General features: G+C 40.9%; 1 protein-coding gene across 5 annotated transcripts in view; it reads right to left on the bottom strand.

Moving 5' to 3' along the window:
* Nucleotides 1-22,997, bottom strand: part of BDP1 (BDP1 general transcription factor IIIB subunit) — an 81,306-nt gene that overhangs the window by 20,359 nt on the left and 37,950 nt on the right. For 4 of the 5 annotated variants that reach the window (XM_032769558.2, XM_032769557.2, XM_032769556.2 and 1 more), the window contains exons 22-34: nt 22,489-22,708; nt 21,418-21,554; nt 18,014-18,221; nt 17,011-17,195; nt 15,319-15,535; nt 12,553-12,770; nt 11,502-11,886; nt 7,804-7,929; nt 7,446-7,482; nt 6,339-6,422; nt 4,421-4,649; nt 3,085-3,248; nt 648-771 (exon numbers count right to left, since the gene is read on the bottom strand). In XM_032769558.2, the coding sequence (XP_032625449.1) occupies nt 648-771; nt 3,085-3,248; nt 4,421-4,649; nt 6,339-6,422; nt 7,446-7,482; nt 7,804-7,929; nt 11,502-11,886; nt 12,553-12,770; nt 15,319-15,535; nt 17,011-17,195; nt 18,014-18,221; nt 21,418-21,554; nt 22,489-22,708 (2,334 nt within the window). The remainder of the gene's footprint in view (nt 1-647; nt 772-3,084; nt 3,249-4,420; nt 4,650-6,338; nt 6,423-7,445; nt 7,483-7,803; nt 7,930-11,501; nt 11,887-12,552; nt 12,771-15,318; nt 15,536-17,010; nt 17,196-18,013; nt 18,222-21,417; nt 21,555-22,488; nt 22,709-22,997) is intronic. The other variant, XM_032769559.2, reaches the window with a different exon arrangement.

Below are 22,997 nucleotides of genomic sequence, written 5' to 3' on the forward strand. Positions count from 1 at the left end.
CAAGGCTGTTATGGCTATTGTGTGCTGAAATACTTCCTTTATGCAAAAAGTAAAACAAATCATACAAAAAACAAACACTTTATACCATAAATAGATTCCTCTATTAAGGAAAAATATTAAAAATCCCACAGAAATCTAAGCATAAAATACTTTTAGGGAATGCCTTAGTTGACAAAACCTCTCCTAGCTGTCTCACAAGGCATCCAGAGTGAGACATTAGCTGCAAGCACAGTCAAACAGCCCACAGGTGAACCATGACCGCCATAAATTTCATCCAAAGTATCCATCAAAAAAATGGACCTAGTTGCTTTCTAAGTTCCTGGGACTCAATAGTGGCTACACTGCCAAACATACAAATAAAAGTTTAGATTCCATTAGCCTTACATAAAGGATATTCAGTACATAAAGGCCTTAAAAAAACCCACCCCAAAAACCCCCACCACACTGTGGAACTAAGTCGTGCATCCAAAACAACTGCAGACACCATTGCCAGTTTCCCACAATTTAAATGTATATTTTATGTACATCTCCCTGTATTCTGCATCCATCTGAAATGCACATTTTTGAAAATTTAGTCCAAAACATTTAAGACACATACCAATTAGCATATGAATAAAGGATTTATTCATATATGTTAATCTACTTACTCGGCAAGGTCTGTGCTTCCAGATCCAAAATTATGCAGACCTGCAGAACTGTTCTGAGCTGGTCTGATCTTCCATTCTAGATCCACTTCCTGCTCTTCTATGGTCTCTCTCAGAGCTTTCCCCTCTAAGATTTTAAAAATTAAATGAAATCATGTTAATTATTGTGTGTAATATTTTGCTACCAACAACAAGACGACTTACTGTTTGAATGCCTTACACTACTATGTATGCATTAGCTTATGGGACTACTTACAAAAATACTACAAAGACAAATATGGTTACACTTGAAGAGATACAAGAACAGGAGACAGGTATGGAATTTAATAGTTGGACACTCCACCGTTGAAATGTTGATGCATGCCTGTAGACATGAACAGGAAGCTGAGCTTTCAGTTTGTTTTAGTTTTATGGCCAAGATTTTCAGGAAAAAAAAAAAAAAAGACATCTAAAAAGGTACACTCTTAAGTAGAGTTGGGCAAAATAATTCAGACAAATAATTTAAAAATGCGGTTTCAATTGATCTGAACAATTTGCAAATTTGCCATGAATGTGCCAAATAGTTTTATCCAGAAATTAAAATTAAAATTAAATTTGGCCTAGAGTCACAAAATGACTGAAGGAGGAGAAAGCCACCTTCTAACTTTCAGCCAGATGGTTATGGCACTCACTTGGGTGAAGGGAGATCTGGGTTAAATTCCCTGATTTAGAGGGATCCAAACCTATGGATCCAAACCTATGTCTCCTACATCAGTGCCCTAATCATCAGGCTGCAGAGTTATTCTTACCCACTCAGTCTGGCCCAATGCCTGTTAAGGTAGTTTTTACAACATAAAACAGTTTCAAAACATCAGACGAGTAGCTGTGTTAGTCTGGATCTGTAAAAGTAGCAAAGAGTCCTGTGGCACCTTATAGACTAACAGACATTTTGGAGCATGAGCTTTCAAGGGTGAATACCCACTTCGTCGGATGCATGTAGTGGAAATTCCAGGGGCAGGTATATATATGCAAGCAAGTAGCTGGCTAGAGATAACGAGCTTAATTCAAATCAGAGAGGATGAGGCCCTCTTCTAGCAGTTGAAGTGTGAAAACCAAGGGAGGAGAAACTGGTTTTGTAGTTGGCAAGCCATTCACAGTCTTTGTTTAATCCTGAGCTGATGGTGTCAAATTTGCAGATGAACTGAAAGCTCAGCCAGTTTCCTTTGAAGTCTGGTCCTGAAGTTTTTTGCTGCAGGATGGCCACCTGAAGATCTGCTATTGTGTGGCCGCCGAGGTTGAAGTGTTCTCCTACAGCTTTTGTATATTGCCCATTCCCAATATCTGATTGTGTCCATTTATCCTTTCTGTAGGACTGTCCAGTCTGGCCGATGTATAATAGCAGAGGGCATTGCTGACATATGATGGTATACTTACGTTGGTGATGTTGCTGCACATACAAGACCTATCAGAACAGGCCACACCATCAACCGGTTCATTCACCTGCACATCCACCAATGTAATATACGCCATCATATGCTAGCAATGGCCCCTGCAATGTACATCGGCCAGACTGGACAGTCCCTACGGAAAAGGATAAATGGACACAAATCAGATATTAGGAGGCAATATACAAGAACCTGTAGGAAAACACTTCAACCTCCCTGGCCACACAATAGCAATCTTAAGTGGCCATCCTGAGCAAAAACTGCAGGGACAGACTTCAAGAGAAACTGCTGAGCTTCAGTTCATCTGCAAATTTGACACCATCAGCTCAGGATTAAACAAAGACTGTGAATGGCTTGCCAACTACAAAACCAGTTTCTCCTCCCTTGGTTTTCACACTTCAACTGCTAGAAGAGGGCCTCATCCTCTCTGATTTGAATTAAGCTCGTTATCTCTAGCCAGCTACTTGCTTGCATATATATACCTGCCCCTGGAATTTCCACTACATGCATCCGACGAAGTGGGTATTCACCCACGAAAGCTCATGCTCCAAAACATCTGTTAGTCTATAAGGTGCCACAGGACTCTTTGCTACAGTTTCAAAGGAAGAGATGGAGCCAAATCTGCCCCAGAATACCCTACAGCTTTGTGGTTAAGGGATCTCTCTTGGGATGGGAGACTGTCAGGTTCAAATCCAGGCTCTGAAGCTGGATTTAAATCCAGGTCTCCTCTCTCCCAGGTCAGTGCCCTAACCACGGGGCTAAAAGTTAGAAGACCTCTGCCTCCTCACCGTTTAAAAATGCCTGTAAATATGTTGTTTTATTAGAACCCAAACTAATTTTTGATTCACTGAAATTTTTGGATTTGATTTGACCCACAATTTTTTTTATCCAATTTTTCTGATCTACCTGCCTATCAAAAAAGGTTATTCATCCAGATCTACTCCTAATTCCATATTTAGCAGGAGCTAAAGTTAGGCTCCTATTTTCTAAAGCTTGGAAATAAAGGAGAAACTCACCACTTTGAACCTGCTTGAATTGCTCCACATCTGCATTTGGACTAAGAGATTTTTGATGAACATTCCTGTTTGTTCCCAGTACTCTGCTAAGATTTGGTTTAGGCTTAGGAAGTCTGCATCTTGCAAACCTTGGTGTACTATTCACTTTGGGCACAGGGTTATCACTACAAAGAAATAGAAAAACCAGCATAAAATGTAATGTAACCTCTTCATTCTTTAATGTGTTTGAATTCAGTATCAAGAAGAAATTAATACCAGCAACGAGGGCTGTAATGATGGGGGGAGAGGGACAGGGGAAAAGCAGCTAGGCCAATGAACAAGAGTGGTGATGGAGTTAGCAGGAAAAATGGGCAGGCTGGCAGGAAGAAGAGAAGCAGAAAGATCAGTTGAACTGGGAGAACTTTGAGTGACTGGAGCCTGAATACAGCTGTAATCATAGGGACCAACAAGGATCAGAACAAGTCGGTTTACAGCAGCTAAGTAACTCAGAATTTTTCCTCTGCAACTGAAATCTTTAAAAAATGTAATACTTCGATTAAAATTTAACATTAAAGTAGAAGTAGGTCATCTAATTTTGAAGGTTTGGAGGATGATTTTTGGAGGGGTCAATTTGGGTTAAAACAAACAGGTGAAGTTACACATTAGCACTGTCAGGTTTTGCTTCAATGTAAAAATCTTAAACATTTGCAGGGAACCTAAGTTTGATCATTTTGCAAGCAGCTAAAAAAATTCAAGAACTTTCTAAACAAGTTGACATGATTACCAATTGCATTTTGAAAATAAGTTCACTGAGTTAATGAAGTAACTTGAAGTTCATCTTTAAACAGAATTTCACAACAGAAAGCAGGGCAGAGCCACATACTCTACCTGTGGCAGACGCTCAAGCAGTTCCTTTTTTGCTATTAGTTATAGATGTACAGTGGCCACCTGAAAGCCTTTAAGCTGCATGACAAGTGACAGGAAGCAATGAAATTTAACCTACTGGCCTTTGTCTGACAAGTGTTGCAAAGTCTTCAGAAAAAAAGGCCAGATAAAATAGTGGCCAGCCACGTGAGGTAAGTTTTAAAATTCAGTTTTTCAAGCATATCCTTATTTTAAAATGAGGATTCAGGAATAGGAAGTTGTACATTTCCATCACTCCTATTTTAACCTAAAGTCCCTATTTACAAGGGAAGAAAAAAGGACAGGCATCTGGAACTACATAACCTATGAGCCGTGATAGCTAAAACAACACTTCTTGTCAACCTAAAAGTATGGTGGCAGAAGCCTTAAAGGGGAGCCCTGTCATAGAACAGATCACTGGGGGGGAAGATTAAAGAAAAACAATGAAATTAACCTGCTGGGCGCAGCATCTTCCTTAAAAATTTTTTCTATACTTGCTTCTTTTCCAGAACTTTGGTCCTGTAGAATGACTTTGTTTCCATCCTCTGAGGGAACCAGTTCATTATTAGTAGGTGAAGAAAGTGACTGATTACTTGGGGCCGTATTTTGCTCTGTATTAGGCTGGTTTATGAGGCTATCAACCATATGCAATTCATCTTGATCAGGAAACACCTGTGTCCTTCCTTGTTTAAAAATAAAGGCATAATTAAAAAGATGCAAGTTTTATGTCTTCACATGAAGCCATTTACAGGTAGATCAACCACAGGCCTCATTTTGAATAACAGCATTCTACAGAGATACAAATTCAAATCCCGGGTGAAAGCACATCTTGATGTCTAGATTTTTTGTTGGTTAGAGTGCAGGGATTACCTCCACATATGTTAAAAGTCAACCTAATACCAGGTTAATAAACAATGATTTAACAGTATACCTAAACAGAATGGAAAAACTGTTCTTGTTAAAGAAGTAAGATGAAACAGATAATGGACTACTATGGATGACATAAGCCTAGCTCTTCTCCACTGGTCTGACTCATGAGACACTAGTCCCTGTGAGACTTACACAAAACGAATCACAATATAAAAATCTAGGGGGCGAATGCTTTTTCTGGATCTCCACCACCATATCTTGTCTTTCCATGTTTATTTTCTAGAGCATAAGCTCTCCAGGGTATAGAGTGACTTGACATTTATGTCTCAGCTGCACCAATCACACTATTGAGCATACCCAGGTTTTAGGGATGCAGGGATAATGAAAATAATCTTAGTACTGGTTTAATACTTTTTTTTTTTTTTTAAATAAACCTGTCATTAAAATGCTTTTAATAGATCAAGTTTCATTTCCCAAAAAAGACTGGATGAGGACACCAAATCTTCAACCTTTGAATCACCACTTCTTTTTTGTACAATTTTGTTTTAAAAATTAACACACACACTTCAGTGAACAACCTGAGTCTACTATCAAAGAAAGAACTAATACATTTTATCCATTGAAAGATCAGTTAAGAACAGTAAGAATTCAGCAACTCTTTTCCTAAAGCTTCAGCAGCCAATTGAACCTCTAGGAAGAGCTGAAGGCAGAAGTGAAAATTAATTTACTTCCTCCCCCACTTGCTACCAGTGACAGTTACATAGTGCTGCAACAGTTCTTTCAATATGGGTGGCTGTGGTGTTGCCATCTATACTGGCTTCTTTTAAAAAAAAAAAAAAAAAAAAAAAAGATTCTGCTCCCCCACTCCTCCTTTGCAGTATTGCCAACTGCTGCTAACTCAAAGCAAGAGACCAACCCTGAGAATAAGTTCCGGATCTATCTCAGAAAAGGTAAGACGATAAAATGACCTAGACTTAAATTTTTAATCCTAATATGATTCATCTGGGTGTGTGGTAGCATGAATACTTTATTAGCCTGAGTCTGAAGTAACTGTAGTACATAGCAGTGAACATATCCACATACACACCTGCAAAATCCTTCTTAGTGGTACAAACAGAGGACAGCAGAGAAAAAGGGTGCTGAATGCCCATTATGTATAGGAGTCATACTGCCGGTATGAAATGAGTTCATCGGGGTATGTATTCCATGTGGTGAGGTACATATCAGTGTTTTGCTGAAAAAAAGCTCTATGCACCTCTGGCAAGCATGTAATGCAGTTGGCAGTATTCTGGCTAGGGGTTGGACCACTTTACCTTGCTAGACAGTGAATCATGGCCCAATACATCCTCTTCTCTTTCATACTGAACAAAAAGGAGGAATCCACACCTGCTGCTATAGTGACAGGATATGAAGGAAAGGTCATTATGACCTCTACCCAAACCCCAACCCACAAGTGAACCCATGAGACACACGGAAGGATTTGGCAAATAAATAGATCATACCTTGAGTGCTTATTTTTAACTGAAACATTGGATCTCCCATTGCAAGTAATGTCATGGCAGCTTCAGTGCTTCCATCATTAATCCCTGCAAAATTGTTCACATATATGTAAAATCACAAGCACAGTCATTTCCTTAGAAGTTTAACTAAAACATGATCAAAAAGCAGATGTTACTGTCTCTGCTAAACTGAAACAAAACATTTTTTCAATATGTTTCCTCTTGGGAATTCCAGACACTAGTAGCAGTACTTAATACACATAGTGATGGTCATCCATTAAACTCAAGGTGTTCTACAAACACTGAGTAAGCAGCAGTATTCCCATTTTACAGAGAGAAAAAAATGGACAGAGGAAGCAATTTGCTCAAGTCACACAGATGTTTGGGTCTAGACCCAGGTCTTATGACTCATTTCTGTGTCCTATCCACTAGATGACAGTACCTCCTTCTTTCATCTTCCACTACTTGGTAACATAGAATACAACATTTCTGTGTTCCAAAGTCATCACACTGAAATAAGCCCATAAACCCCAGTACGGTTTTGCCTCTTCACTGAAAATGTGATTTTCCTTTAAACAAAGCCACCTCTTAGCAAAGTTTCAAAATGCAATTCAAAAAACCAATGGATCAATTGGGGCTTTTTGCAATGAGTCCCATGTATGGGGAAATAATAGTGGTGCCCTAGGAGCAGACCAGGAAGCAATTTCTGACTCAGTCATGATGTTTCCTTGTTTCCCCCATAGTATGTGCTGGCTGGCAAGTCTGCGAGAGGGATGGTGATGGTGATTGGTACCAGAGCCATGGATTTGCCCATTTCTGTACCTTCCAGGCATTGTTTTAAGCCCCTGAATAGGCTGCTTTTCCTCTAGCACAACAACCCACAGTATGGATAACCAGTGCATGGGAGTGAGTGGGCACAAGACACCCACAATCTGGATGTAAACCAACAGCCTTGTAACTCTTGGTCTGTCTGATGGACCTCACTGAAGTAGTAGTCAGTTAGCATAGCTTCTCTAAAACTATGTATAAGACCTCATCAACTCAGGGTTGGATGGCTTAGTCTATGTCAAGATAGAGGGCCACCCAAAAATAAGTGTCTCTTGCATTTACCTGTGTCAGTCTCTAGATTTTCATGTGTAGTCACTTCCTTGAAGAAAAGACATAAACGATCTGTCAAATACAGCCAAAATCCCAAATAAAATTAAACTGCAATTTCAACTTAGTCCCCAATGCCCAATTCTTTACTGCAAAGTTCAGCATGAGCAATCTGCTCTGATTGAATGGGGTTGTACAGCATCAACATTGGACCGACAAAGCCATCTAAAGAAAACTTGCACACTTCCTGCTCATGCCATGCCCGTCTACTATGCCATATTATTACTATCTTACATGTAATCTGATGTTTAACACTATAAAAATTAGACATACTATATAACCATAAGCATATTACTAAAAAAGGAATGCTTACAATTTGTGAGGCATTCAGATTTTCATCTCTCTGCATCACAGGCTGGACAACCACATTTAAATCATGAGACAGATATTCAGCAGTAGTAATGCAGGGCACATCTGGGACATTCACAGATATTTCAAGCTGCAAAAATCAAAGTTATTCCTATTTATTCAAAAAAGAAAGCTGTCTAAAACTTGCAGGAACACATAAGAAAATGGCTGTATATGCACAAGATGTAATACTATTTTCTTCTAAGCCAAATATTAAAATTAGTATCTAAAAGTAATCTATGATTTTGGGAAAGTGTCTGGATTAAAAGTAAAATATGCCAAATCTGAAATGCTAGCTGCAAATTTGCCAGACTCTGAAAAGTCATTCCTCCAGAAAACACTTGGGTACAAATGGGCAACAAATTCTACAAGATACCTGTGAATTCAAATCTCAAATAACCTAGAAGAGCTCTATGATTTCAATGTCAAATCACATCAGCAGCAAATGACAAAAGATCTGGGATGCTGGTAGAAGTATACAATTTCCTGGTTGGGAAAAACAGCCAGAGAGAAAATGAACATTTGCCAATAGTCTCTTCCTTGTTTCAAAATCTTTCGGAGATTATCTCAGATAAAACCCTAGCAGGAATACAAAGGATGTTAGAATTGATATGAAATAAGAAAAGATCAAGAGGACACCCACATCCCGGATGAGTACCAGGTTCAAGTCCCTGATCTGAATCAATTCAGACTGCCCAAAAATTCCGTGCATGGACTTGAACTCGACAACGTATTAAATATGGATGTAGTAAACACAGGTTCCAGTCCCTGCTCTGAATCAGGCTATTCAGGGGGTGCATCTATCACTAATCCTGCATCTGAGAAACCTTCCTGACAAAAAAGGTTTCCCAAAACTAATATGATTCCTCAAAAAGTTTCAGTTTTGACATATCAGCATTTTCCAACCAAAAAAAACATTTAGTTGAAAAATTCCTAACCCACTGGAATTTACCAGTTGACTTGAAAGGGAAAAATACTGTTATGAGCTGGATGAAACTTATTATGGACTGAGTTAAAACCTTTGTCGAAACTGATGCATGCACCCACTCTTCACTTAAGGTAAGTGTTTCTTACAACTATGGGACCACACCTAAAACAAGGCCTAATAGAAACAAGCAAAATGTGGGCAAGGGAGGGTTCCACTGGACATTGTGTCCATGTGGGTGGGTGAGATGGGGTGGTGGAAAGGCAGAATGCACAGAAACTGAGGGTATGTCTACGCAGCCGATGTTAAAGCACTACTGCGGCAGCGCTTGAATGTGGCTGGGTAGTTGCGGCTCCAGCACTGGGAGACAGCTACCCCCATGCGTTTGAATGTGGTTGGATAGTCGCAGTGCTGGGAGAGACCACCCTTACAAGGGGAATAGCTACCAGCACTAGAAGCACAGCTCCCAGCACTGTAGCACTATCTACACTGCCACTTTACAGCACTGAAACTTGCATTGCTCAGGGGTGTGTTTTTTTACACTGTGTTCAGAGAAACAGGAATTTGTGCATTCTCTGTAAATAAACAAAACTGCATAAAAAAATATCCCAAACCAATTTGTACTCCAAAATGGCACATTCTTCCGGCCCCAAAACTTTGACTAGTTACTTGAGTTGATAAGGGGCAACAGTACTATGTATTATAGGTGGAGCTGGTAGAACCGCCTACTATTAAGACTGTCCAAAATTTCCCATTATAAGATCCAGTTTTCAGTGGCTTATAACTCTGCTAAACTTAACTGTTCCAGTTGAAATTTTCCATGCTAGGTGTCTGCCCCAGGCTGAAATTTATTTAGATTTTTCAAGTTTCTGAATTATTTTTTCTGACATTTCAGAGAATGAGATTTGGGAAAAACAGTTTTGACAGGTTAAAAAAAAAAATAACCATTTTGTTGAGAAGCACTTATACCACCACACTTTGAAGCAGGGATTTGAAATTTGGCAAGGATTGCCTTTGAGTCAGGGAAAGGCTTTTTGCTGTTGTACTGAAAACCTGCTCAATTTGGCCAAGCTATAAACTTACGAAAAATTTCCATCTGCACAGACTCAGTAGACACTTGCTAGAATCTGGCACTTAATTTCTCCGAATGTTCTGGCTGCACAGGGCATGCTTCATCCCCTCAGAGTTTTGTGCACCAACCGGACCATACATGCACCATCCCCACAAAGCAGCTGAGAATGCTCCAGCCCAGCGTTGCAGGGACTGAACAGGGCTCTCTCTGCAATTGCTTCTCTGGGCTATACAACTGAGAGCTAAGAGAGTCTCTCCTATGCTCTTACTGCTCCTACTCCCAGGCAACTTGGAGAAGGAAACAGTCTGACTTAAATGAAGAGGGAAAAAGTCAGAGTGGTGGTTTATTTTTTGTGAGTCTTTTTTTTTGAAGGAGTGTGGGGGTGCAGGAAGCCGAGGAAGTGAGCGGAAGAAGACTTGACTTGCAGAGCAAAACGATTGGCGGCTGTGGCGGAAAGATGACTGACTGGGAGAAGGAGCTGGGGTCAAGTCTGGGAGTGGCTGGACAATGAACCTGGGACCAGGACAAGGAGCAAGGGAGCAAGACTGGAAACTAAGCAAAGAGACTAGAATGCAGAGCCAGGAGAGGAGGAGAAACAGGACTGAGATATGGACAGGGTGGAGGGGACAACTAGAAGGGGTCAGTGAGGGAGTGGGGCAGAAAGGTCCATGGCCACAGAAGCACACTTCCCTCCAGAATCTAGAATGGAACCAAAAAGATTCCTGAGTCTCAGCATTCTTCTACTGTCATTAAGTACACATGAAACTCTGTGGCAAAGTGTCTCTGTGTCATCTCCCTCTAGTGGCTGGTCTGCAGAGGATGACAGCTTACTGCTGCTACTAGTTACTCTTAGCTCAAACGGCAGAGAGCTATGACGTGGCTCTAAAGGTTCCTACCCAGCTCATGACCCATGTGAGTGTCAATGGTTTGACATGATAGAATTTGTTTTCTGTTTTTGTTCTGTTTTTCTCCAAAAGCCTAGAAAAAATAATGTGGTCATGTAATTAAAGATGATTATGGTGAACTACTCAAGGGGCCTGAATTCAGACTGCACAGGCAACTTTAATTCTAGCATTTTCTAATTTTGGGTGCTTCACTTTGCAACCTTAACATTCTTTTAAGTTTTTTTGAGTGCAATACATACATTAATTAGAATGTAAATATGTATAATGCCATGAGACAAGATTGTTCTGGTCAAGTATGTTTCTTGAGAAAGCAAATAGAAGAACACAGGTTGCTCTGATTCTGGCAAACATGATATTGAAATGTTTGGAACCATCCTGTCTTGGGCCATGAGCCTGCAATGTACTCTCCAAAAGGTGGATTCCTGTGCTCACAGAGACCCCCACTCAATGAAACAAGACTCACCCAGAGCCTCCCACACAGTACTCATTGCAGGACCGACCTTTAGGCTAAGTTCCTTGAGCAGCCTGTGCATCTCGTCCAGCACCAAGAACACATGCTACAAATATTAATTCCACTCCATCACCAGTCCATTTGTCAATTAAACAAAACAGAAAAACAGCAGACCCACAACATGTTTGTAAAATACATTGCTCTTGTTACTACAATTCAAGCGAAGGCAAGTGTGAGAAAAGCTGGTGGCAAAAGGAAAAACTATACTCTAAAACACCAGACCTCTACAAAAGAAGTCAACATGTCATACCTCTTCCATGGTTTCCTCAATCTGGACAGGAATAGGTTTTGGAGATCGGAGACCTACAGGAACAAACACTGGAGCTTTGTTTACGTCTTCTGGTGAAAAACATTCATCTTCATCATCCAGCTCAAATTCATCTGCATCATCTTCATCCTCCTCCTGAGAAGCTCGGAGGGTCACCAAGGTCACCTTTGAACTCCCATGCTCTTTCCCAGATCTCTTGCTGTGGGCAGTTTTCAAGCCTTTGCCTTTGGTGATATTTGGTTTAATCTTTCGACGTGGTCTTCCCTTTTCACAGCGATCAACTTCACATTCAGAGGCAGAAGAAGTTCTTAGCTCAGATACACGTTTTGGCAGGCCTGCCTGTTCAGATGACCTTCTATATTGCCTTCTAAATGGATATAAAAAAAAAAATGCACTTTTTAGTAAAGTAGCAATATTAAATATGAAAAAGAATTAATGTTACAGTCACAGTGAACTTACATGGTAATTGGGATTATGACCAGTGTTGACACAATAATTAATTACGATCATACACTGGGAAAAATAAAATCAGTACTTCCATCGGTCAGCACTCCCATTCCTTTGTGAATGTTCAAAGTACTGATATTGTATTGTGGATATAATTAGTTTCCTTATCTTTTAACTTCAGGCAGAAATTCTGGAAAACTGTGCTGTGCAGTGAAATTTAAAGGACATTTATGGCAGTAGTGAGGAGGGGATTGTTTCCTTTTTATTTTAGAGAATCAAAAGTGTGTGCATGCATGTGTATTTTACAGTCTTGAACACTTCAGCAGGCAGCTTAGTCAAGAAAGAGCCTATTCTCCACACTGACTCTGCAGGAGAAAGACTCAAGAACAGATGGGTGACAGAAGTGGTCAAGAGTTTTAAGATGAGAATTCCAGACATGAAAAAACATCTGGAGAGTAAGCATGAGTGCACATGCCCACACCCCCCTATCCACCCCACATCGGAAGAGTGGTCAGACAGGAAAAGTGAGAAACTTAACTATGGGCTCTTAGTTGGCCTAGTATTATTAAATCTTTAGTTACTTCACCTTATCAGTTTGTCTGAGGTCTTCTCCTGAGCATAAAGAAGCTGAGAATCATCTTTTTGTTCTATTTGACTTTCACTCTCCGACAATCTCTCTGAAGACTGGAATTTACAGGACTGCCTGCTCCTTTTAGGAGGCACTGCCTCAATACTGTCTGCAGACTCTTTTTTCCATGAATCCTCTGAGGAGGATGCAACTTCCACTAAGTTATCAGATGTGTGCTAAATAGACATGAAGACAATGACTGCCAAAGTAAGTTTATATTCAATAGTGGACAATGCTATACTAATAGTATTAAGAATTTTCCATTATTTCTAACTAGATCCTTTAAAAAAAAAAAAAAAGCATTAGTCAAATTCTTGAACACAATCCAAAACTGTGACCTCTGCTTCTTTCTTAGACAACCTTTTTCTAAGCTAACCTGGCTGCCCAGCTGAACCAGAAGAGCACTTGAAATAACTATTAACTACTGTTCCCAGCTGTGCTTCAGGTTTTTTTGTAAGGCAGTAAACCCTTCCTACTCAACTTCTTGTTACTGCTGCTAATTGCCACACCTGTGGCGGCCCATGTCCAACTACAATAAATCAGCAGGAAGATTGACATTCAAGGCCTATACACTTTCTAGATCAGGGGTCAGCAACCTTTCAGAAGTGGTGCGCTGAGTCTTCATCTATTCACTCTGATTTAAGGTTTCGCATGCCAGTAATACATTTTAACATTTTTAGAAGGTCTTTTTCTGTATGTCTATAGTATATAACTAAACTATTTTGTATGTAAAGTAAATAAGGTTTTTAAAATGTTTAAGAAGCTTCATTTAAAATTAAATTAAAATGCAGAGCCCCCCGGACTGGTGGCCAGGACCTGGGCAGTGTGCATGCCACTGAAAATCAGCATGCATGCCAAAGGTTGCCTACCCCTGTTCTAGATCCACCTAAGAAGAGGAAACTGCTTGTATCTTCTGACAAAGCAAAGACAGTGGGATTAGGAGAATGAAGGATGTTTCTTCTCGGCCCTTGCATGAACCGAAGAGAGAATCCTGCAACAATTTAGATGAAGTGGCTTAAACAGAACAGTAGAATCGCAGAAACAGAGGGCTGGAAGGGACCTCATGAAATCATCAGGCCTAGCCCCCTGTAAAGGGACAGGGCCAAGTAAACCTAGACCATCCCTGACAGGTATTTGTCCAAACTGTTCTTAAAATCCTCCACTGATGGAGATTCCCTTGGAAGCCTAGTTAATATCTGGAATACCTTGATAGTTAAAAAGTTTCTCCTAATACCTAACCTAAATCTCCCTGGCTGCAGATTAAGTCCGTTACTTTTGGTGTTATGTTCAGTGGCATGGAGAACAAATGATCACAGTCTTCTATCACAGCACTTAACATATTTGAAGACTTATCAGGTTCCCCCTCAGTCTTCTTTTCTGAAGACTAAACATGTCCAGGTTTTTTTTGTTTGTTTGAAAACCTTTCCTCATTCAGAAATACCAGAAAGTTTGCCCAGAGCAGAGAGATCCCTACATTAAATGGCCCCTCCTAGCATTTTGTTGTTGCTGTTTCCTTCAGGAGCTCTGCTGACACAGAACCCATGAACTTGTTCTTCTGAGATGATGGCAAAAACCCATTAGCCATTGAAGTTCCCTGAGAAACCTTTACCATAAAACCCAGAAAATTATTAGGAGGTGAAAGAATAATCTTCACTTTATCCAGTAAGTCACAATCTCAACTAGTCGTTGGCTGGTTCAGTTCAGTAAGAACATCTCACTTTTTAAACATGTATCAGTAATTGTACTTCATCAGTTATGGGCCTTTGGCTGGAATAATTTACAGGCCCAAAATATTTAGTGAATCTGTCAGACAGTAGGGCTTTTCCTCAGCTTGCTAAGGACTCATTGCCATGCCCACAGTCTATTTTAACACAGTTTTATTGTCCAAATGTACTGAAACAGTCCCGCACTCAGCTCACCCTTTACATCTCAGGCTCTCACCGTCTCCCATCCCAGGGGACTCTAGCAATTCTGCTGCTCCTGCTTCCTAGCTCTCTCAGCCAGATTGACACCTCATCCTCCCGATCTCTCACTGACCCTTTATAGACCCAGATGCAGCCCTGCCCCCTTAATTGGCCCAACTGGCACAGAGGCACCGGACCTATTTCAGTTACAAGGGCAAGCCATGCTGTGACAGAACCATATACTGAGGAGGAAATAAAAAAAGTCTAAGTTGTACATTGCAGACAACAGAAATAGAGTGAAGCCTCCTATGTCAGCTCAGTGCTATCTCGGAAATTAAAATAAAAAATAAAAGCCGTAACAGGTTGCCTGAATTATGTAATTGCACATTCACTAATATTTAATATATAAGCCACAAAAGACCTTGTGTGCATACGTACAGATTTTAAGCAGTTGTGGTTATGAACAGCTGCCTTTATTTGTATCATTCAGTGTGCAAAGGACACTCGTTTACATTTGCAGGTAATGAAATTACGGAATATTTAAGTGAATGAAGTCACTGATGGCAAATCAAAATGTAATGCAGTAAAATATAAAAGATGAAACATTTTCTTTTAAAATACTTCTAAACTATGTAGGCTTTGTGCTCATTATTTTTACATCAATTCATCACTGGCAATGAGATTCAAAGAACCAATTTAACCTCTGCTATCCAGAAAGTAGATTCTGCAAAATCCGTAGGTCATAAGAAGAAGAAAGCATAAGAAAAGAATTCATTCACTGACATAATAGGCTGACCTAGATCTGATGTGCAGTACTTACCAATAATGAGGTTAGGTTTTCCGATTTTTTACCACATACCAGACCTTCTTCCGTATTTCTAGCTTCAGTCTTTTCCTCAGTTGTGTTTTCTCTCTCTTCAAGGGCTTCTTTCTTTCTTGTTGCTCTAACTAGGTTTGGCTTTGGCCTCCGTAAATGGCCCCTCACTAGCTGTGCATGTTTTATAGCACTTGGTTTATTTTCTTCTCCACAACTGGATCTAGGAAAATATTATGATTGTACATATTAGTCGTCATCGACCATTAAAATAGCTTTTGCAAATCTACTGTACTAGCCTAACTATATGTAACATCTGCCCAATGTGAACCAGGAAAAAAAAGAAAAAAAAACAGTTGACTCCCATAAAGGTTCATCGCATACAGTATTTTAAGAAGTCCACTCAGGGGAAAAGGAAAATATGAAAAGGGAAATTGCCTGCACATCATTTTCAGTGGTGGATGTTTCAGTTTTCCTCGTGGCAGTACTGGCTCTTCTGTGTGTTAGTCGAATATTTTGGGGGAGTGGAGCAGGAGAGGACAAGTCACTGTGGGATCAAGGTGCTCAAAGCTAACCCGAGTGCAAGTCAAGATTTTTTTTTTCCCCAAACAAATAGCGGATGAAAAGATGTCCTATTATCATCATTTGTTTCTCTTGGGACAGAAGAGGGGAAGTCTTCTCTGATACTAGGGTATTGGTAATGAAGAGTCTGAACTTATTCCATAAAATTGATTTGATGGTTCTGCAGATTGGAAAGTTTCTGCAAGTAGAAAAAGAAAGAATCCACGGTCTGGCCAAATTAATATGGAGGTACGCGTTACTGACGTAGAGAAAAATCTCATCTTGGCACGATGCACTTTCTAATGACTTAAAGTGAACAACAGTGGCCAGTGGAGTAATATTTTATGGCAAACAGACGCAGGATAACATTGCAGGAATTCAGAATCTAATCAAATCAGGTCACGAGAAATCTGATGAACTGGATAAAATGAAGGGTTGGCATTCATCCCTACCTCTGATTTTGTTGCTTTCACTATGGCCAAGAGGCTGCCAAGAAGTAGTCCTTCAGTCTGGCTATATTCAGAACTATACAGATTACAAATGACTCTTCAAACACATGGAATAAATCTTTAAACTAGTCAAGGAGGTTGGCAAAATTAAGATAATAGCAATGGTAGCAGATGTCAGGGCTTTGTAGGTCAACTTCCCACAAGAGAAAAAATAAGTTAATCTGGATATAGCATGAATACAACTTGTTCATTTTATACATACACAGTCCTTGATCAGAGGTGGGCACAACTATCCCAACTTTCAAAGGCCTAAGATTAAACATCCATGCCTGGTTCCCACAGAATAACAATGCCTCAAAAGTGGACTAGTTAGTGACACTGAGGCAGGGAATAAACTCCCTTGCTGCTTGCCACAGCTCCACCAAAGGGACACACACAGGGAAAAAACAAACAAAACCAAAGCTAAACAATAATATTATCAAGGCATTTTCTTCCAAGATTAAAAATGTGCTCACACAGCAAGAAAACAAACTTTAAGACTATGTAATGGTGCCACCTGGTGACCCCTGTCATAACAAAAAAGTTATATATTACTGATAAAACTTTATAATACTTACAGTTTTTAAATGTGAATGGATTAGTACAACAGTGTTTTAAAGACCATCCATTTATGAAATATGAACATTACCTTTCAGAATAATTCGGAAGACTGCTCTCAACATCTGTAGACACGCAACTCTTTCTTTGATCTCTCTGGTTATTGCAGCTGAAAGATTTCTCAAGTGAACAAAGTTTTTCTGATTGAATGCTTCTTTTTGGTGAGGTGACCCCACAAGAATCTGAACCATCTTTTTGGGCCAAATCCACTTCAGCCTTTAATTTATTTTAGAATAGCAAAAATATTAATATTAATTATGATACTTTTAAAGAATAAAAAAGCATTCTGTGTTATTATCCATAAATTCATCTGAATCAGAACTTCTTTCTAAAGGCTTTAAGCATCTTACGGTAACTAGTCATTGCTGCTATTCCTTCCATAAAGACAAGGCAACATCTAGGACAGGGGTTCTCAAACTGGGGGTCATGACCCCTCAGGGGTTTGAGAGGTCATTACATGGGGGTTGTGAGCTGTCAGCCTCCACTCCCAAACCCCACTTCGTCTCCAGCATTTATAATTGTGTTAAATATTTTTTTTAAATGTGCTTTTGATTTATAAGGGGGGGCGGGGGTCGCACTCAGAAGCTTGCTGTATGAAAGGAGTCACCAAAACAGAAGGTTGAGAACCACAGCGGAAGATAAAAAACATCCAGTACTCTCCTTTTTGATCAGTTACTAGAGGTCTCCGAATAAAAACATGGCAACAACAAATAGTCTGTAGTGCATTTAAAATGCCTGTGCATTTTAAACATCGAATGTCATGAAAATATCTGAAATTTCAAAATGTCTTTAGTTTTTACGTAAAGAAACAGGATAAATCTTACCATTTGCTTTATAAAGATCTAGGCATTTGTTCTGTGTTCTTGAGTGGTTTATATTAAACTGTAAGTATCACGCATAAGGATACAAAAAGGATTTAATTCATGCCTAGTATGTGGGTTTATTAGCCTACTTAAGCACTTTCTTCATAAAAGCTGCAGGTAAAAGACAGGTATCAATAAGCATAAATAAAAAGATCTCAGTAAAATTCTCACTTCTGGAGAGAGATGTATATCAGAATCCCTATGTGGTAAAGGGCTCTCCTCTGCTTTTCCTGTTTCCCCTTCAACTGGAGCAGTAACTTTTTCTGCCACTGGCTCTTCTTTCTTGCCATATGCCCTTCCCAGGTTTGGTCTAGCCCTCTGGAACCAACTCCTCATTAGCTGTGCTGGTTTGATAGCACATGGCTTATCTTCTTGGGAACTGGATTGTTCAGTGCCAATGATTTAAAAACAGAAAATGTCACATGGTTACAATTAATGGGACCTGTTACTGTACTCTTTAACAGATTTTTTAAAAATCAATACTTACACAAAAAAAAAGTTACACATTTTTTCATGCTGTGCCTTTTGGTTTAAGATCAGGAAAATGTGCTTCTTTAGTATTTCCAGTTTTCAGCATTTGGGGAGTAACTCTGAGCATGTAACATAGCCAAAGCCCAGTGTCAAGATTTTTCTTACTATTAGTTTTCTGCTGTGTCTCATACACATCACTACTGGCTATTTTCATACTAGCAGGGAGCAGCCCAAGCCAGAAAGAAGCAGTGTGAAGGGGATTGCAAGGAGGCGCCCTGGCTCCCTGTCGCACCTGAGGGGAACGAGCCAGAGCAGGCACCCCCCGTGGGCAGAGCCACTGCCGCCTGTTCCCGCCCCCGGGAAGTCAAGGGGCGGGACAGGAAGTATAAGAGCCAGGGCTCAGAGCTCAGTTCAGCGCTGGCCGCTGAGGAGGACAGATGTGGAGGCCCGAGCTCCCGCTCGGCCCAGCCTACCTCAGGCCCACTATCCAAAGGAACGCTGGCTGGAGCTGCCCCAGGCCCACTATCCAGAGCAACGCTGGCCGGAGCTGCCCCGGGCCCACTATCCAGAGGAACGCTGGCCGGAGTTGCCCCAGGCCCACTATCCAGAGGAACGCTGGCCGGAGCTGCCCCAGGCCCACTATCCCGAGGAGCGTTGGCCCGACCTGCCCCGCGCCAGGTACCCCGAGGACCCCCAGCCACAACGACCCTGTGCCGGCTATCCGGAGGAGCCACCGGACCCTACGGCCTCCCAGGTTTCCGAGGAACCCATGGTCTGGGACCCGCCGATGGACGCCGAGGAAGGACAGGTACCGGGAGAAGGGAGGATTGGAAGTAGCCCGGGGGCGGCTGACCACAGTCAGGCCGCAGAGGGCCCCGAGCCTATGGTCGTCTGTATCGGCCACGATCCCTACTGATCACCCAGTCAGTGTGTTTCGGTGCGGATCCCCACTGACCGCCTTAGCGGCGACAGCCGCTACTAGGGCCCCGGGCTGGAACACAGAGGAGTGGGTGGGCCTGCGTTCCCCCTGCCATCCGTAAACCGGGTGGCAGTATCCCTCTTCACCCAGAGCTACAGTCTGTTTGCTGCTCTGCCCCTCCAAAGGGTCAGAGCCCCCCCTGAACTGGTTGTTGCTCGGCCCTGCTCCAAAGGGTCAGAGCCCCCCCTGAACTGGTTGTTGCTCGGCCCTACTCCAAAGGGTCAGAGCCCCCCCTGAACTGGTTGTTGCTCGGCCCTGCTCCAAAGGGTCAGAGCCCCTGGACTGTTTGCTGCCCCGCCCTGCCTGAGGGCCTGAGCCATAGACTTTGTTTGCTCAGCCCCTAAGCTGAGCCTGACGGTTTGCTGCCTCGCCCTGCCTGAGGGCTTCGGCCATAGACTTTGTTTGCTCAGCTCCTAAGCTGAGCCTGGACCGTTTGCTGCCCGCCCTGTCTAAGGGCCAGGGCCTATAGACTTTTGTTTGCACAGCCCTTGAGTACGGGAGCGGAGCGTGAGCTGTCCAGCGGCCTGGAAGGAGGCGCCCTGGCTCCCCATCGCACCTGAGGGGACGGGCCCCGAACGCACCGTCTTACAGGGATCAACAAATTCTGGCTTTCTAGATACCTAATTTCCAGAATATTTAAATCCTGGCTATGCTGTGAGACAATACTTCTACCTGAACATATCAGTTATATGCAAACCCTTTTTTGATTCTAAGGGTTATGGGTGAGAAGGCATCATAAGTTGGTCTTAAATTGTGACGCTAACAATACTTCATGTTAATTCATAATGTCTACTAACAACATTAAGTTGCAATTGTAAGTAGAAACTAACAACAAAAGTGTGCCTTATGCGTCTTAATTTGAAAATAAGATGTAAACGAATCCACATATTGCTCCTGTGATGAGAAGGGTTGCAATATTGCCAATAAAAATTTAGTGTTTGAAATTGTGCAATCATTTAAAAAGCACCACAATGAAACAAGCACTCCAAAATTTATATTGTTAGTCCAATCCCTTTGCTTGTAATTGGCCAGAATTTAAGAACCCCAATACTTCAGGTTAATTAGTGCCCTGTTATTTCATTTTTAATATACAGGTGCATCAACAACAAGAAGGGAAAGTGAGGGCATTTCATTATAGCTACTCTGGTTCCAGAGGTACTCAGATTAGGTTTTTAATCTTTCTCAATTTCTTATAAATTAAAGAGAAGAGGTAACAAAGGAGTAAAAATTAAGGGCAGGAGCAAGACACTTGAAAGATTGTGGGTCTCTAGAATCCCACCATTACTACTTTACTTCCCTCCCCTTTCCCCCAATGAAGACACATGTGTTAAGCCAATAGATTCGCCTTGCCTGTGGGCGTTAGAAAAATGTGACTTCCTCTGGAATCCCCAAAAAGGAACAGCCACATGCATTGTTCCCTGGCTCCAAGGACAGAATATGTTGCCTTGCAAATGCTGGCAAAGGCTAAGAAGTTGTTTTAAAGAATTAGTATTTCTGCAATGTTAAAAAAGTTTGTAGAATTTCTTGTGGTTTGAAAAAAGATCTATTTAAACAAAGTATTTTTGGAGGCATTCTTTTTCTATAAGAGGCATAAAATTGTTGGAGATCTAGCTATTTTAGTTATATATGTAATCAGGAACTTGAATTTTTCTGTTGCTAGCAACACTAATATCACCAGGGAAACCAGTAACCAAATACATATTTAGTACTTCCATTCACCTAGACTAATAACATAAGAATACATTGGGTCAGAGGAAACAAATAAGGACTTTGCCATTAACAATACTGGAAATCTTATCTGAAAAACATGCAAGTATTAATGTATTAGACATTTATATGCATTTGGAAAAAAACTACCTTCAGGACGACAAAACTTGGTAGGAAAGAACTTTGAATTCAAATATATTCAAGACAGCCCCACAGAGAAACAATATCAAGCACCTGGGCTCAACTAAAGCAAGCCACAGGGTGAAAATGTTAGATGCTAGCACTGAAATAAAGGACCAGAGAGAACTGGAAATCATTGGGAAGAAAGGGACTGATACATACATAGGGATCTCATCTGTACAATAGGTAAATCTTTACATGAAAAGCTTTCAAACTTGTTTCCTAAAATTCAACTCACCTGCTTCGTTCATCTAACACATTTTGGTAAACCTCAGGCACTGGAGAGAGTCCTTCTGGTGTCTGTTTCTCACAACCCAACAACTCATCTCCTGAAGCTTCAGAAGACACAGCTTCATTTTCACCCTTTGACTTGTGCTGAAAATATAACGATCAATCATCAATAGCGGTCATGTACAGCAAACAAGTACTAAAATGTCCCATGTTTTAAAATAGGATTGCATTTTATAAGGTTCTCTCTGTAAATATGAAAATGAAAACTATTTGAGCATGTAATTCCATTAATGGGCAGGCAGAAAAACAAACAATCATAGGACAGAATTTTAAAATCTGAGTGCTCACAGGTAGGCATATAAATCCATATTTAGGTACTTAAGGGGATTTAAGAGATTAACTATAGACACCCGAGTTTGAAAGTTTTGTGCATGCTGTTTTACACTTAGTGCCTTTCAGATTATTTCATTGCAAGTTACAAAACCTAAGAATCAGTAAATAAAATGCAGCTAAATATCCTCTACTTTACAGATGCTTAAACAGACGTGGGAAGGTGCTAAGTGACTTGCCTAAGGTTACCCAGCTTATGGTAAAGTCAGCAGGCATAGTCTTACTTCTATGGCAGAAGTGCTGTGCCACAAAAAGCTTAAAAATAGAATGTAGCTTTGTATGTAAGAACTGATAGTTTCCTGCTGTTCCTTCCTTGCCTCTCTGGCCTCCCTCACTTAAGTTTCCCCAACAGTTTATTTAATCAGGAAGGATGATGCAAAACCCTTATTTTTTAAGTAGTTGATATGAGCCCAGCCAAGAGTTACTCGATTGTGCCTTATCTTTCCCTCCATTGCAAATCCAACCAAAATCATACCCTTCATTTTCCATAAGCCTTTTATTTATTAAAAATAAATAGATTTTAAAGAGCTCATTGTTGTAATGTCTGTAATAGCTCAACCTGGTAAGGGTTTACCATATTATACCCTCTAAGCTTCAATCTGTTCGCTACTTAACTGCTGCATTATACTCCTTTTTGAGAAGTTAAAAATTAAATGTCTTGAAGTGGTTTACTTGTACTACAACTTACTACAGTGGAGGGGATGCCAGCAGATTCATCTTTTTGCAGAGCTGATTGCTCAGCTTCAGTCTTTTTTTCAGTTTCATCCTTTTCTGTTGCTCTTGTTTCTTTCTTTCCAACTGCCCTTCCTATGTTTGGCTTGGGCTTCTGGAATCGGCTTCTCACTAGCTGGGCTGGCTGAAGAGAGGCTGGTTTACTTCCTCCTTGAGAGATGTGTTTGCTGTGGAGCCTGCAGAAAAAACATGATATCTGAAATCCTCTGTAACGCAGATACATAATACTAGTATTCATAGATCAGCTACATCTGCATCAATAAAGTCTTTCTGTTCTGTTTTTCTTTAACAGTGCAGATGTTAAATTTTAAACAAATACGATAGCACAGTGGTTCACAACTGGGGGGCTGTGAACAGATTTGGGGGGGCCACCAAACAGGGCCAGCATTAGACTTGCTGGGGCCCTCGGTAGAAAGCCAAAGCCCCACCGCATGCGGCTGAAGCCCATGGCCCTGAGCACTGCCA

Source organism: Chelonoidis abingdonii, chromosome 6 (assembly GCF_003597395.2).
Source record: "Chelonoidis abingdonii isolate Lonesome George chromosome 6, CheloAbing_2.0, whole genome shotgun sequence".
In the NCBI taxonomy this organism is placed as follows: Eukaryota; Metazoa; Chordata; order Testudines; family Testudinidae; genus Chelonoidis; species Chelonoidis abingdonii.